Raw genomic sequence first — 16,965 nt, 5'->3', positions numbered from 1 at the left:
TATGAATACACATCTAATAGCCTTATCATCAAGTTTGGTACGCGTAGGACTACGGTTTTGGACGAAACAGGTACATCCAAACACACGAGGTAAGATGGGAAACAAGGTGTGATCTGGTTGAAGGACATGGAAAGGAGTTTTTCCTTTCAACACCCGACTAAGGGTTCTGTTGATAAGATAGACTACAGTAAGGACAGCTAAGTGCCAGAAGGACTTGGGAATATTCATACCACGTAAAAGACATCGAACTACTGACATAATGTGACGGTATTTTCGTTCTGCCACACCATTCTGCTCTGGTGTGTATGGACATGTAAGTTGTTGAAAAATTTCCTTTTTGTTAAGTTCAGAACGGAATTCATTAGTTACGTACTCTCCACCATTATCAGATCTAATGTTACAGGCTGTAGTGTTGAACTGGGTTTTGATCATTTAGAGAAAGTTGGTAAAATATGTGTAAACTTCATATTTTGTTTTCATTAGATAAACCCATGTGCATCGAGTTTAGTCGTCAATGAAAGTGACATAATAACGATGTTTGGACAAGGCTGACACTGGAAAAGGTCCCCAAACATCCGAATGAATGAGATAAAAAGCACTAGGTGCACGATGCATACGAGGAATATAAGACGTACGAGTATGTTTTGAAAATTCACAAACCACACAATTAAACTTAAAATCCGAGCAAGATTTTTTTACAGAGGGAAATAACCAACATAGATATTGAAAGTTTGCACGTCCTAAGCGTGCACGCCATAAGTCTAAATTTTTTAAGAAGCAAACAGACGAATTCAAAGAAGGTAAGACAAAAGCTTGCGAACTAGATGAAGATATCTGAGAAGGAAGTGGATCGCCGAAGTACAGTCCATCGCGCTCATATCCTTTGCCAATAATCTTCTTCGAAATCAGGTCCTGTAAAACATAAGAGTCGGGTAAGAAAATGACGACACAATTAAGTGTTTTGAAAGGCGACTCACTGAGAAGAGATTATAAGCGAACTTAGAAACATAATACACTAATTGGAGAGTTATATCAGAGGATACATGAGCACTTCCTTGACTACAAATAGGCATAGATATCCCATTAACAATACTCACTGTCTGATCAACGGGAGTAACATTGGAGGTAAAAGTAGATAACTCACCAGTCATATGATTATTGGCTCCCGAATCCAAAATCCTAGTAGGCTGACCTGACTTACCATGGAGAACAACAAAAGTACTAGCAGTAATAGGTTCAGAAGAGCGTGTTAAGCCCAAGTGTAATTGCAACTCAGCAATCTGGGACTGCAGTTGAATGTAATCTGGTTGAATAACACGGTGAGTTGGTGTCGGATGGGAGAGAGATAAATTTGTACGAGAAATTAAAGCCATTGCTGTCCTATAACCAGTTCTAAAAAAATCACAGATTTGAACAAAACAATACCACACACTAATATAATAGATGTACCAGAATTCTCAAGACTGATTATGATAAAATCAAATGAAGAGAATGATGAATATACATAAACATTAAGAATTTGAATTCGAACCTAGGGTTTTAACATGAGAAGTTTAAATGAAGAAATCAGAACAAGAGACTCAAACCAGGATAAATTGATTTTGGTTTGTTCTTGTCTGGATCGATCTTCACGAAGGAGATGAAGACTTCTCGTAGATAATAACAATCACCCTAGCTCTGATACCAAATTGAATTCTTATTTCTGTATATTGTGATTCAACCTATACATCTCTTTATATAGTTTGGTTACAAATCAGAGAATAGAAATATAAATCAAATAATATATTATCCTAATCTAACAATAGAAAGCAAATATTAAAGGATAAGCATCATATATTTTCTAATTCCAACACTGACTGCTTCCATTTCTGACAAAAGAACTGTTGTCATGTATTTGCTCTTATATTGCCGTAGCACTCAGTCCAAATATGAAGGTAGATTGTTCACCGAATGTTGTTTTGGAAGTGAATAAACTATGTTGCATAAGTTCAATGTCATTATGTTCATCTTTAACATCTGGATTACTTACATCTTTAACTTCATTGTAAGAAAAGAAGTACACAGATGTTCCCAATGTCATACTATTTTGTATGGAAATTGTTGTTCATAATCATGTAAAACTCTCATTACGTTGTTGAATTCTTTTTATGCTCTTTTACTTTAGTAATGCTATTCTACTTTTTGTTTAAATTGTTACCATGTTGTGATTATTTAGATTTTCATTTTCGAGCAAACTCGAAGTGGCTTAAGCCATGGGTTCTCATTTCCTTTGATTAAAAAAATTTTAAAGCTATCTATTATACTAAATAATTTTTTTTTCTTTTCCAAATTTAGATGAAAACTGAAATCGATTTTGTCACAATAATAATATTCCTATTAGAAGCTAGGGCCATACCCTAGTATTTTTTTTTATAAAGATCCAATTGTGAAGTTATCTTTTATCTCGCTACGTTGGTATAGGGACACTGGTCTAGTGTATCGGGATATGAACTTATAGCGAGATATGTGTTTTTAGTAACTAGACACATTTTTCTTATCTCGCTACCTGTTGGAGGACACATGGTTATTCACTGTGCATATTGCACATTTGCACTTGTAGAGCCCCTTCAAACACGCTCTTCTTCACTTGTGTTATGTACTACTTCGTCTGTACTCTCTATTAAGATAATGCAGGGAAGAATATCAACCACAAATAAATACATTAACGGTAGTGCATAAAGTTCATCCATGGTCGAAAGGACTCATTCAAACTAAGTCAATTTGCATCCAAATAATTTGATCTGTTTGGCCTCATTCATAACTTCACAATAAATATCAGTAGAGTCTTAGTGACTAGCAAGCATTGAAATTTCTACATAAAGAAGAAGACACAAGATAAAATCTTAAAACGTTTATTGTGAATAGTCTATAAGACTTCGATAAACAACCAAAAGAATTATAATAACAAAATTTAACAAGCCAGAAAATTCTACAAATTTTAAAGAGTCTCCAATCAATTATACTCTCACAATATTTGCAAGTCTCAATCAGATAGTTGGACCACTGAAATATTTCGAAAAGTTTTGTATTTGGAATGACTCATTCACTAAAAAGAAATAAAATCTAGCACAAGTTTACACGTAGAAATATATTTTATGAAAAAATAACTACAAATGGAGACTACCACGAGTATCGATTCCAAAATTCATAAGGAAATAATGATACGAACATAACAAAAGAAATTGGAGGGAGAGGGATGAACTTGCAAGCATTTGCTATTTGATGCTTACAGGACATACTACAATACCTTTTTTTTTTTTTTATAAAAAGGCTTGTTGCTTGAGGGGGAAATTACACAGGTTAAGCCCTTCAAACACGCCTGGCCTAATGATACACTAATATGCTTCTATTAAAATAACGAAAACGAAAGGAAACACAACAAATATCGGTGAGTCCTCTTGACTAGCAGTGACATTTCTCCATAAAGAAGACACAAGAAATACTATAAAAAAGAAATGAAAAGCTTTGTCACTGTCATAACTTGCAATGTCACAGCTTCGGTAACTATCATACCCCTAAAGGCCATACAGACTACCCTATAGTTCATTATTATATACTTAAAAACCCAAGTTCAATAAATCACGAATTCCACTTCTATTGTGAATCGAACTTAGGATCTCCAGGGCTTTGGAGTAGATACAATACGAACGTTGTTGTTGGCAAAACAAACCCCATTGAGAGGGTTGATGAATAATTAAACCTAACAAGTAGAAAAGTCTCTGAATAGTTTTCTTGTCACATACTAATTATTACTATTAAGATATTACGCTCCACGAAGAATTGAGTGGTCGTACAGAAAGTCGAGTATTTAGATCGACTACCGGTTGAAGGTCTTGTTGACTCGAAAATCGACAATTCAGCTGAAAATTGAAATGCAATACTAGAGGTCCTACCACGCGGAAAAGTCTTACATTTTGTGTGTACGTTTGCGTACATATATCTATATATATGTATATCTTTTCCATCTAAGTTAAAAACACAGTTAACTTCTGGTTTTGATTTTTAGTACTTAATAATGGAGGCGAGATATATTTTTCCATTTTTCTTTCTTGCTGCATTTTTCTTGTTCGGACCAGATTACAACAACTTCAGTTTTGGTTTTGTATGTAAGGAAAGGGAGAGACAAGCTTTGTTCTCCTTCAGAGCAGATTTGAAATATCCAAATAATATTTCATATGTTGATAAGAATAGAAATGTTTATTATGACAAGAATATATTATCTACTTGGGATGGTAAAGAATGTTGCAATTGGACAGGAGTGTTTTGCCATCCGAAAACGGGAAATGTTGTTGAACTTGATCTTCAATACTTGTCACTAGGTGGTAAATTAAATCCTACTCTGCTTGAATTAAAACATTTAAATTGTTTGAACTTAAGTCATAATGATTTTGAGGGTAGTCAGTTACCTTCTTTCTTGGGTTCCCTCCATAATTTGAGGTATCTCAATCTACAATGGGCAAATTTTGGTGGAATTATTCCTCAGGAACTTGGAAACTTATCCAATCTTCATTTTCTTGATATTAGTAACAACTACCAGCTAGATGTTAGTGATCTTCAATGGCTCTCTCATCTTTCTTCTCTCCAACATCTTGACATGACTTTATTGAACCTATTCAATGTAAGTCATAAGTGGCTACATGTGATTAACATGCTCCCATCTTTAGTCGAGTTACGTCTTGCTTCATGTTCTCTAGATTCATCCACATTACCAACTCTTCCACACGTAAACTTTACATCTCTTTCAATTCTCGATCTTTCTAATAATAATGACATAAATTCTTCATTACCTGCGTGGTTATATAATCTTACTAGACTTGAAGAACTTGATCTAAGTTGGAATAATTTCCACGGAACGATTTCAAAAGATATTGGAAATCTAAACAACCTGCAGGATTTAGACTTGAAGGATAACAAACTTTCTGGTCCTTTGCCTGAGCAATTGGGGAAATTACAGAATCTCGAATACCTCAATCTCGAGAGTAACTCATTTTCTGATTCAATTCCCTCATCGTTAGGAAGATTATCATTATTAAGGGATTTCAAACTTGGATATAATGAATTGAATGGATCATTGCCGGAAACAATATGGCATCTCTCTGGTTTAGAAACATTCACAGTCTCTGGTAATGACTTACAGGGGGTTGTAACAGAAGTTAACTTCGCCAATCTCGGAAGACTAAAAGTGTTAGAAATTAATTTCGTTGATTTGAAGTTGAGCTCTACTTGGAAACCTCCTTTTCAACTCGAAGGATTATCATTCAGAAATTGTCGCATAGGATCTCCATTTCCCCAATGGTTAAAAACACAAAAAAATTTAACATATATTGATTTATCCAACACAAGTATTTCAGGCACTGTTCCTCCTTGGTTTTGGGGAATGCCTTCTAGAATGGAAGATATAAATCTAGCCAACAATCGACTCACTGGAGAATTGCCAAAGATCTTCAAAGTAAGTTCTGGTTTTTTCTTTCGGGTTAATTTGAGTTCCAACAATTTTAACGGCCCACTACCTCATGCATCTGGTGTTATTATAGATCTTTCTCACAACTCCTTATCCGGTCCTATTTCCTCGTTCCTATGTTATCCGGAGTCTGGCGAGAAGGATCGTGTAGGTTTTCTTGATCTCTCAAACAATGCCCTGTCAGGAGAGATTCCAGAATGTTGGTTTAACTCATCATCTTTGTCATTTCTAAAGTTGGAAAGTAATAAGTTAACAGGAAAAATTCCAAGCTCTATTGGTTCTTTAGGTGGATTATCCTTCCTGCATTTGGGTAATAATTCTCTATCCGGTGAACTACCTCAGTCATTGCGAAACTGCACCAGCTTATCAACGATTGATCTTGGTGAGAATAGATTCAGTGGGAGCATACCAACATGGCTGGGAGCAAACTTTCCAAACCTCATAGTTCTTAGGTTGCGTCAAAATAAGTTCAGTGGCGGTATTCCAGAATCACTTTGTAACCTCACTTCACTACAAATACTGGATATCTCTCATAACAACTTATCAGGAAAAATTCCAAGCTCTATTGGTTCTTTATTTCAATTAAAATCCTTGAGTTTGGGTAATAATTATCTATCCGGTGAACTACCTCAATCATTGCGAAACTGTACCAATTTAACAGTGATTGATCTTGGTGAGAATAAATTAAGTGGGAGCATATTAACATGGCTAGGAGCAGACTTTTATAACCTTATACTTCTTAGGTTGCATCTAAATAAGTTCAATGGTGGTATTCCACAAGCAATTTGTAACCTCACTTCACTACAAATACTGGATATCTCTCATAACAACTTATCAGGATCAATTCCAAGATGTTTCAGCAATTTAAGTGCCATGGCTTTGAAGCAAAAACCGAGGGACTATTTTAGCATCTCCATTCCAGGAGACTATGAGGAAACTACTGTTTCACTGGTGACAAATGGAAGACAATATGAGTATAGTAACAATCTTGGACTTGTTGTAACCATGGATCTTTCTAGAAACAACTTATGCGGGGAGATTCCTCAAGATCTAACAACACTTCACGAGTTACTATTTTTGAACTTATCTGAGAATCATTTTACAGGAAAGATCCCAGACGAAATAGGGAAGATGAGCAAATTGGAATCTCTTGATTTCTCAACAAACAAACTTTCAGGTGCAATTCCTCAAAGCATTATAGAGTTGCATTCTTTGAATCACTTGAACTTGTCATATAATAACTTGTCAGGGAAAATTCCTTTGAGTACTCAATTACAAAGCTTTCCTGAACTGAGTTATGTTGGCAACCCTGAACTCTGTGGTATTCCACTCAAGAACTGCAATGGCGATGAACAAGGTCAACTGCCAGGATATGGTGGAGAAAAACAAGATGATGATGGTGATGAGGATGATTGGCTCGAGATGAAGTGGTTTTATATTAGTGCAGGATTGGGATTTGTAATAGGTTTTTGGGGTTTCTGTGGGGTGTTATTATGGAAGCAATCTTGGAGACATGCTTATTTTGGGTTCATTACTTCTACGACACAAAAGCTCTTTAAGTTTTGTGCACGTTAGTTTGAAAATATGTACCGCTATCGTACAATATATCAAATAACAGACCAATCTCAATTTGAATGAGACTTTAGTTCTTAAGGTAGTGATGGTTTCGTTTTTCTTTTTGTGTAATCTCACTAGTTCGGGTTTGATGACTTGTTTGTAACCGGCTCATATGAAACATACTGGTTGAAAGCTTATAAGTTAGCAGTTTTGTTATCAATCACAATAGTTGTTTCTGGATATTTTCTCGTTCGTACTTATGCTCTCAAATCTGGGCTAATGAAGGATGAGTCATATTCTCCACACTTAAATACCTAGAAAGGTGCAAACAAGGTGTTTTTCTCGATGACTTAAGTTTTTCACTCAATATTACAAAGAAAACTACCCATATAGGAAATGAGTCATAAGTACTTTGTAAGTTTTTTGAGTGTTACATTTTGTAGTATGTCTTTTGAATTAAGGATCTCAGTAGTGTTGCATTTGAGTTTTTCCTGAATTTTGCATTCGAGATGCTCTTATGCATAAGTTTATTCAAGATAAAATTAAAGTCAGTTGTAATAATAATGAGTTGAAACAATTTGGTGGAAATATTTAAGTACTAGTTGTTGATTGAAATGGATTAGATGTTATTTATTGGAGGCAATTATCTGCTCTAATTAAACAAACTGAACTCAATATAAGGTAATGCACCATGAGACTTCAAAAGTAGTTTCACCAGGGATATATTTTAAAATAGCATCAGCTTTATCATCTTGATTATCTCTTAATCAAACCAAAATGACTGTTATCAAGAGAGAATTAAGAAAAGGAAATTGTATTGAAAGGAAATTGTATTGCTTGATGATTTTACAAGGGAATAATAACCTCTATTTATGCTATTGTACAATGGATCTATATAAAGAAGGCAAGTTGTCACTGGTTGTAATTCTTGGATGAAAGGAAACCATATATTTGGTAAAGGAAACCATATATTTGGTTCCTTAAATATGATGAGGATAAGAGACAATCTTGGTGATCCATATTCTTTCTTTATTTCAACACTCCCCCTCAAGTTGAATTGTGGGATTTCCAAAATTCAACTTGTCCAGACAATTGTGAAGGATTCTTTCATTAACTGATTTTGTTAAAATATCAGCAAGTTGGTTTTCTGATCGCACAAAGGGTAGGGTAATGATCTTTGCTTCCAGCTTCTCTTTGATGAAGTGTCGATCTACCTCTATGTGCTTCGTTCGATCGTGTTGTACTGGGTCTCGGAAATTTGGATGGCTGCTTCATTATCACTTATAATCTTGCTAGTTTCTTGTGGTGGATATCCTATCTCAGTTAAGAGATTTCGCACCCATAGTACTTCAGTTAACCCCCTTGCTATCCCTCTGAATTCAGCTTCAGCACTTGAAACAGCCACTACCTTTTGTTTTTTGCTTCTCCAAGTCACGAGATTTCCACCAACCAGAGTGAAGTATCCTGACGTTGACCTTCGATTGCCTTTATCTCCTGCCCAATCTGCATCAGTGTATAATTGAGTTTCTAGATGCCCATTAGGTCTGAACAAGACTCCATGACCAGCTGTTCCTTGGAGATATCTTAGAATTCTTAAGACTGCATCCATATGAGCACTCTGGGGCTGATGCATAAATTGACTTACCAGTCCTACAACATGTGCTATATCAGGTCGGGTGTGTGAGAGATATATCAGTTTTCCTACCATTCGTTGGTATCTTTCTTTGTCAGCTATCTCTGCTTTTTCCTCTATATAGAGCTTTTGGTTCACAATCATAGGAGTATCTACTGGTTTGCAATCGACCATTCCAACTTCTGCTAGTAAATCAAGAACATACTTCTTTTGACATATGAAAATTCCCTATTTCGTTCTTAGAACTTCAATTCCAAGAAAGTATTTAAGTCTCCCTAGGTCTTTCATCTCAAACTCTGTAAACAAGTTTTTCTTTAATCTGGCTATTTCTTCATGATCTTTACCTGTAATAATCATGTCATCAACATAGATTATTAGACAGTTTATGAGGTTGTTTCTCTGTTTCAAGAACAATGTATGATCACAGTTACTTTGCTTAAACCCATAGTTCTTCATGGCTAAGGTGAATCTGCCAAACCATGCTCTGGGAGACTGCTTCAAACCGTACAGAGATTTTTTTAGAAGGCATACTTCCCTTTCTCCAAAGTTATTTGTGAACCCATGTGGAGCTTCCATATAAACTTCTTCTTTAAGCTCTCCATGTAGGAAAGCATTTTTTACATCCAACTGGTGAAGTGGCCAATCTTTATTTGCTGCTATGGAAAAGAGAACTCTGATTGTATTGATCTTTGCGACTGGAGAGAAAGTTTCCGAGTAATCAATCCCGTACGTTTGGGTGTAGCCTTTAGCTACCAACCTAGCTTTATATCTTTCGATTGTACAGTCGGGTTTGTACTTAATTGTATAGACCCAACGACATCCAATTGTTTTCTTCCCTGATGGCAAGACACATTTTTCCCACGTGTTGTTTTTTCTCAAGGCTCTTATCTCTTCTTCCATTGCATCTTTCCAATGCTTTGATTTTAAGGCTTGTTCAGTGTTGTGAGAAATTTCTTCAGCATACAGAGATGAGGAGAACGCATTGGCTTCCCTGGAAAGATTTCCTTTGGCTATGTTAGCAATAGGGTATCTACATCCCTGAGCCTCCTTTTCTGGAGAATATCTTTTAGGTGGGAATCCCCGATTTGCCCTAGGAGGCAACTCATATCTTCCCCTTGTATCTTGTGTTGGAGAATTTTCCTGTTCCTGTATATTGTCATCTTCTTATGTAGTTTCATTAGTAATATTCTCAGCAGTTTCAACAGGATCAGGTAAAATATTAGGATCAGGTAGAGTAGTATTACTTACCTCAGGTATCAGGTTGGGAGCAGTTTCTTGGGTGACACTGACATTCGGAACTTCTGTATGTGTGGAAGGAGGAGACTCATTTTTTATACTACTGTGGCTTCTCCCTTCATCACATGTCACATATGTCAACCAACTCAGTGTGCCAAGAGATTCACTCTCCTCTTGGATACTGTGTTGGGAGACAAAATAATACTCGGTTTCAAGAAAATCACAGTCCATAGTGGTAAACATATGTCTGGTTTTTGGGTTGTAGCATCGATATCCCTTTTGATCTACTCCATATCCAACAAAGACACATTTTTCAGCAGATGGATCGAGTTTAGTTCTGTTTGACTTAGGTATATGGACGAAAACAGTGCATCCAAAAATTCGTGGTTCAAGAGTAAGAATGGGGGGCAGTTTTGTGGTTTCTGAAAGAACTTGTAATGGGGTTTTTGTTTTTAGGATTTGAGCGGGCAGCCGATTAATAAGATAAGTGGCCGTAGCAAGGGCTTCTGGCCAGTAAAGTTTGGGAACCTGTGATTCAATTAGAAGGGCCCTGGTTATTTCTAAGAGTATGCGATTTTTTCGTTCCGCGACACCATTTTGTTCGGGAGTATGGGTGCAGGTGGTTTGATGAATTACGCCTTTGGTTTGGAAAAATTGTTTCATATTGGTGTTAACAAATTCCCCTCCATTATCTGATCGGAAAATTTGAATGTTTTTTTGAAATTGGGGTTGGATCATGGTGTAAAAAATCTTGAATTTCTCAAGAACTTCAGACTTATTTTTTAATAGATACACCCAGGTCATTCGTGTAAAATCATCCACAAATATCACAAAAAAACGAAGATTTTGTCCCCCAATAACTGGAGCTGGACCCCATACGTCCGAGTGGATTAATGAAAAAGGTATATCAACCCTTGTGTTACTTGGTTTAAAGGTTTTTCGATGACTTTTAGCTAAAACACAAGTCTCACAATGTGTCTTATAACTGGAAGGAAGTAAATTAAGAAATAAAATATGCAAATAACCCGTGGATGAATGCCCCAATCTTCTATGCCATAACCAGGCTTCACGTTCTGCTGTCCCATGAGAAAGCATTGCAGTACCACTTTGAGTCACCTCATCCACGTAATACAACCCTTGTCTTTCAGTGCCACGCCCAATAATCGCTCCCGTCCTGATATCCTCTAAAATACAAAAAGTAGGTTGCATGAGGACTGAGCAATTTAACTCTTTTGTTACATGACTTATTGATAAGAGTTTATGTGACAAGGAGGGAACATAGAGACAATTAGAAAGTTTAAGCGTTGGAGAAATTTCAATTGTTCCCCCATTTTTCACATTCATTGTTTCTCCATTCGCTGCTTGTATATATGATTTTGTAGGCTTGGTTGATGTGACAAAATCTGATAACTCGTAACTCATGGTGTCAGTGGCTCCGCAATCAAATATCCATGATTGTTCTTGTCTTCTTCTAATATAACTTTTAGGAGGTAAATTGTAATTAAATAGAGAGTAAGAATGGTTTTTGAGATGTCTCTCTCAAACGCAATACCTGTAGACATTGAGAACCCCTCATGCTCTTCTTCATCATGCACCATAGCCATTCCCCCAAATTCACTACTATTCCGATCACTGTTATAGGTGTTGGCGGCTTCATTGTTGCCCACTGCAAAAGAAGCTTTCCCTGTTTCTTGACCATTATTTTTCATTCCTTTTTTGTGTCCGTCAGACCACCACTCGGGATATCCGACAAGCTTAAAACATTGCTCTTTGGTATGTTTTGTCATACCACAGTGAGTACACTTAAGGTGAGACTTGTCCTCTTTGGTTGATGGTCCGGGTTTTTTTCCCTCGGATCGACGGTGACCCTTTGTTATGAGCCCTATTCCTGTTTCGGAGGCACTCAAACCGGCTGCTACGTTACCTGCATCAATAGACGTTACTCCTAGAATGGTCTGGTGAGCAGCCTCTTTACGGACAACCGCATAGGCTGCTTCTGTAGTTGGGAGAGGTTCTAACCGAAGAATTTCCCTTTTAATGGGGTCATATTTTCGATTTAGGGCATTTAGAAATTGAAAAAGTTTCTGTTCTGACCTGATTTTGAGTAGGTTTGGATGTCTTCTGGACACTTCATGGGATTCAGATCGATTCGGTCAATCTCACCCCAAATACCTTGTAGTGTAATCCAGAAATCTTCAAGGGAACTTTCATTCTGTTTGATGTCATTTGCTTTAACGTGAAGGTTGAACGTCTGCAACTTGTCTCTACCACTGCTATATGTGACCAACAGAGCATCCCACAACGATTTTGCTGTGGGAAACTCGGTTAGATTGTCCACAAGTACTGGTTCAATATTCTGTATCAACCATGAAAAAACGACTAAGTCGTTTTGTTCCCATTGTTCGTAAGCCTCATGATTTCGATCTGGTGGGTTTGAAGTTAAATGTTTCAGCAAGTTTTTTGACCTTCCGCCTATGGCGACCCGAATCATCCGGGTCCATAGGGCATAGTTTTGACTGGTAAGTTTCAGATTGATTTGTAAACTATCGGATAGTTTTGGACCTTTTGGTTGGGAATTTTTGAGCAGATTGGGAAGTTGTAAGGTGAGGTCATTACCCGAGTTATCTTCATTTAACATGGTGACTCGATAATGACTGGTTGTGGTTTGGGTAGATGATGAGCAGATTAAAAACCATGCTCGGATACCATGTTATCAAGAGAGAATTAAGAAAAGGAAATTGTATTGAAAGGAAATTGTATTGCTTGATGATTTTACAAGGGAATAATAACCTCTATTTATGCTATTGTATAATGGATCTATATAAAGAAGGCAAGTTGTCACTGGTTGTAATTCTTGGATGAAAGGAAACCATATATTTGGTAAAGGAAACCATATATTTGGTTCCTTAAATATGATGAGGATAAGAGACAATCTTGGTGATCCATATTCTTTCTTTATTTCAACAATGACAAAGCAGTTTTTGATCCATTAATCCAACATCACATATTCCATTACCAAGCAAAAGACTCATTCACTCAAAAGAATTAGAATCTAGATTGAACATACATAGTTGATGTTTACTAGGCATACTACCTCACCTTTTTTTTTTTTTTCATAAAAAGTTAAAACTTCCATATCTTTCGGGTATCAAGTTCAGTCTTATAAGTTGTTCGCGGGGCAACTACACATGTTAAGCCCTTCGAACTCGCTTGGCTTGATGGCGTACTAATGTGCCTCAATTAAGATAACGCAAAAGAAAGAAAACGTAACTAATATCGGTGAGTCTTCTTGACTAGCATTGACATTTCTATGTAAGGAAGACACAAGAAATCCTATCAAATAGAAAGAAAAAGCATTGTTAGTTTCTACATGTATGAGCTAAATCTCGCTGTATTATGTTAGTTGTCACGTTAAATTCCAGATAACGTCAATAATGAATATGAGTGCAATGTTTCCTTGATTGGGGATTGAGCTTGCCTACCCGAGACTTAGGTTTGAGGTAATCTACTATAGTTGGGTTTTGACCCAGTTATTTTGTTTTTCAGGTATCGATTGTGCACTCATGGTAGGCGTTGCTCGTGGATCCAGTTTGAAGGTCTCAAATCTTCAATTTCAAGGCACTTAGCTTGAGATTTGGGGCGCTACAATATCGTTTTTAGCTGTTTTTCGCATTTAACTCTGCAAAAGACACCTAATCAAGCAAACCAATCATTTATTATAATAAACACCCGAAACGGACAAACTCGTGTAGATTAAACGACTCAAATCAGACATTTTTATAACCCATCAATTACACAAAAAGAAAAAAAAACGACCACAACCTTAAAAACCAAAGTCTCATTCTAATTGAGATCGGTATGTTAATTGAAATATTGTTACGATATTGATAAATATTTTCATACTACCGTGCACAAAACTTGAAGATCTTTTGTGTGATAGAAGTAATGAACCCAAAATAAGCATGTCTCCAAGATTGCTTCCATAATAAAACCTCAAAATCTAGCATCGGATAGCAGGCCGACGGCACCGGCAGAGGCGGCTCCAGCTCATCCCAATCCTGCTGTGCAACCCCCCGTTCATGTGGGCTGCCCTAGGCGGAAATTTCCCAAGACGAGCTATGGGCTGCGTTAGAACAGCCTCTGATGCTCGCCCACGAACGGCGGCTGGAACTTGAAGATCGCCTATCTTGTAACAACATTGGAGACGACGCTGCACTTCTGGACTTTAAAGAGATTATCGATAAGCAACTGGACGTAGAGAAAAAGATCGAAAGCGCTCTACGTCAAGATGCGTATAGTCCGGAGAGCATTTTGTCAAATCGACACAAGATAACATAACGGGAATATACGCTTTACCCGCGCGGAAAGCCTGCTAAGGAAAGCACCTTAGACACTTAACACAGTGTGAAATAAATATTCGTAAAAGTACGCCTTATACCCGGATTCAAAGAGCGATAAAGAATTTTGATCTCCATCTTTAATGTTTGCTGTTTTGAAGGCGGGATAATGAGAAGGGCCAGAAGTGCAGTGTTTTTTAAACTAAGTGATAGTTGTTAGAACCGGGCCACCGCTTTTTAAGCATTGTTTGCCCGCATTCTTGATCTCATTTTTTAGACAAAACAAAAAAGGGGGCTTTTAGAATAGCGAGGAGCCAACTGGTTGTTGGACCAATCTATGGTGTGTTCCGGCGAAGCGCCGGGTTGTTGGTAAGGAGCGTGAGCGGACGGGGGGCTCACACAAGTAAGTGAAGGTCTTGAAGAGCCTTTCTGAAGTGTGGCCCACACACGGCCAGGGGGGAAAGAAAGGGGGAGGGGGAATCTGTAGGTTTTTGTGAAAGGGATGCTCTTATCATATTATTGCTGAAAAGAAAAACCGAATTCCTCTATTTGATGTCGATTCATCCACACTTCCATTCCTTGTAGAGGAAGGCTAACTGCTTGCTGGCTGGCAGCTGTATGAGCGGTAACGTCCACGTACGGCTCCGTGAGAAGGGCGGTGGACAGAAATGGCCTTGTTGTACCTCACTCCCGTCTTCAATGGGGTCTGCTCTTTCTTTTTTGGGAGAGTATGCCAATATGATCTTAATGAGGTGCGGGGCTTTGCATCTGACATTCGTTGGGCTTCCCTCTTCGGGAGCCTGCGTCCCGGCGTTTTTGTGCAATAAACCCCTCCGGCCGAAGACTAGTGGTAGGTGGTCCCGCGGAGCTTTCGGAGAAGGGTAGCCTAGTGTGTAAGCACAGCAATGAACCGCGGCGAACCCTCAGACGACCTATCTAAGATTAGGGGGGAGATCCTCAGTACAGTAGTGGTGACCCTTTCACTCTTCCACGGACTGATACATGTACCGAATGCTCATACGGGAAAGTGGACTCCCCATTCACTTTAAGTAATAGGCGGGGGGGGGGGGGGGGGGGGGGAAGACTTTAAGTAAGATAGGGGCGCTCCCCTATCTTACTTAAAGCAACTTCAGTACTGGGGCCTCCATCATGTTTAAGCCAAGATTGAAGTTGCTTTAAGTAAGATAGGTTGCTTTCAAGTACAATGTAGAGTAGGCTTTGCTGGGGGTTGCTCCGAGAAATCCTTTCTTTCTCGTCCACTCAGGGGGGTGCGGACACACCTGCGCGGATTACAGGTGACGGTTACAAGAATGGCGGGGAAGTGAACAGTACCCGACGACATTCAGGGATGGATGTAGACCCATCGGGCAGGGATAATCATTCCGGTCCTGGGAGAGGTGGCGACACCAGTCTGAGCTGAGGGAAGCCCTATGAGTCACTGAAACGACGGCAGGAGGGCCCCTGATCTATCAATAGAGGGAGCAAAAAACGGGCTTTGCTCCCCTTTACAATATGAAGAAAGAAATCAGGGTCGAAGTTTAGACCGCTCACAGTAGTTCTACCTATAGAAAAGATCATGAAAGAGGCGATCAGAATGGTACCCGAATCCATTTACGATCCCGAGTTTCCAGACACATCGCACTTCCGCTCGGGTCGAGGCTGCCACTTGGCCCTAAGACGGATCAAAGAAGAGTGGGGAACCTCTCGCTGGTTTTTGGAATTCGACATCAGGAAGTGTTTTCAGACCATCGACCGACATCGACTCATCCCAATCTTTAAGGAAGAGATCGACGATCCCAAGTTCTTTTACCCCACTCATAAACTCTTTTCCGCCGGACGACTCGTAGGAGGTGAGAAGGGCCCTTACTCCGTCCCACACAGTGTACTACTATCGGCCCTACCAGGCAACATCTACCTACACAAGCTCGATCAGGAGATAGGGAGGATCCGACAGAAGCACGAAATTCCGATTGTTCAGAGAATCAGATCGGTTCTATTAAGGACAGGTCGTATTGATGACCAAGAAAGTTCTGGAGAAGAAGCAAGCTTCAAGCTCCCCAAGACAACAGAGCCATCATTGTGGGGAGGGTAAAGAGCATCCAACGCAAAGCGGCCTTTCATTCCCTTGTTTCGTCGTGGCACACCCCCCCCCCCCCCCCCCCACAAGCACCCCCCGGCGAAGGGGGGACCAGAAAACGCCTTTCGTTTTCCCCCCTTCGTCGGCCCTTGCCGCCTTCCTTAACAAGCCCTCGAGCCTCCTTTGCGCCGCCTTCCTTATAGAAGCCGCCGGGTTGACCCCGAAGGCCGAATTCTATGGTACAGAAACCCAAAAACCTGTTAAAAGTCCCACCCCCGCAATAATATAAAACCACTGCATCTCAAGCCAATCCTCATCATCACCATTATCATCTTGTTTCAATCCACCATATCCGGGCGGGTGAGCTTGTTCATTGTCACTGCAGTTCTTCAGTGGAATACCACAGAGTACAGGGTTGCCAAAAAAACTCAGTTCATTAAAGCTTTGCAATTGGGTACTAGAAGGAATTTTCCCTGACAAGTTATTATATGACAAGTTCAAGTAACTCAAGAAATGCAAATATATCATGCTTTGAGGAATCACAGCTAAAAGTTTGTTACTTGAGAAATCAAGAGATTCCAATATGCTCATCTCGCCTATTTTTATCCGGGATGTTTCTTGTAAA

At 38.8% G+C, this 16,965-nt stretch overlaps 2 protein-coding genes across 2 annotated transcripts in view; one reads left to right on the top strand and one right to left on the bottom strand.

Annotated features, from left to right (window-relative positions):
• The window catches only part of LOC147558751 (indole-3-acetaldehyde oxidase-like), a 102,883-nt gene that overhangs the window by 32,413 nt on the left and 53,505 nt on the right, over positions 1-16,965 (bottom strand). The window lies entirely within an intron of this gene.
• On the top strand, positions 4,055-7,075 carry LOC147558756 (receptor-like protein EIX1). The gene is made up of 2 exons (XM_086664335.1): positions 4,055-4,586; positions 4,704-7,075. The coding sequence occupies exons 1-2, from the start codon at positions 4,055-4,057 to the stop codon at positions 7,073-7,075; spliced, it is 2,904 nt and encodes a 967-aa protein (XP_086520461.1).

The sequence above is a fragment of the Eschscholzia californica genome, unplaced genomic scaffold (genome assembly GCF_041429995.1).
Source record: "Eschscholzia californica isolate CP2 unplaced genomic scaffold, dmEscCali1.0.p SCAF_2, whole genome shotgun sequence".
Taxonomy (NCBI): Eukaryota; Viridiplantae; Streptophyta; class Magnoliopsida; order Ranunculales; family Papaveraceae; genus Eschscholzia; species Eschscholzia californica.
The sequence above is the reverse complement of the archived record's forward strand: the minus strand, read 5'-3'. Positions and strand labels throughout refer to the sequence as shown.

Excerpts from the sequence above, each read along its gene's own strand:
- LOC147558756 (XM_086664335.1), top strand. The coding sequence starts at position 4,055 with ATGGAGGCGAGATATATTTTTCCATTTTTCTTTCTTGCTGCATTTTTC. Across the intron at positions 4,587-4,703 it reads CAACTACCAGCTAGATGTTA|TCGAGTTACGTCTTGCTTCA; the intron begins GTGATCTTCAAT and ends TCCCATCTTTAG.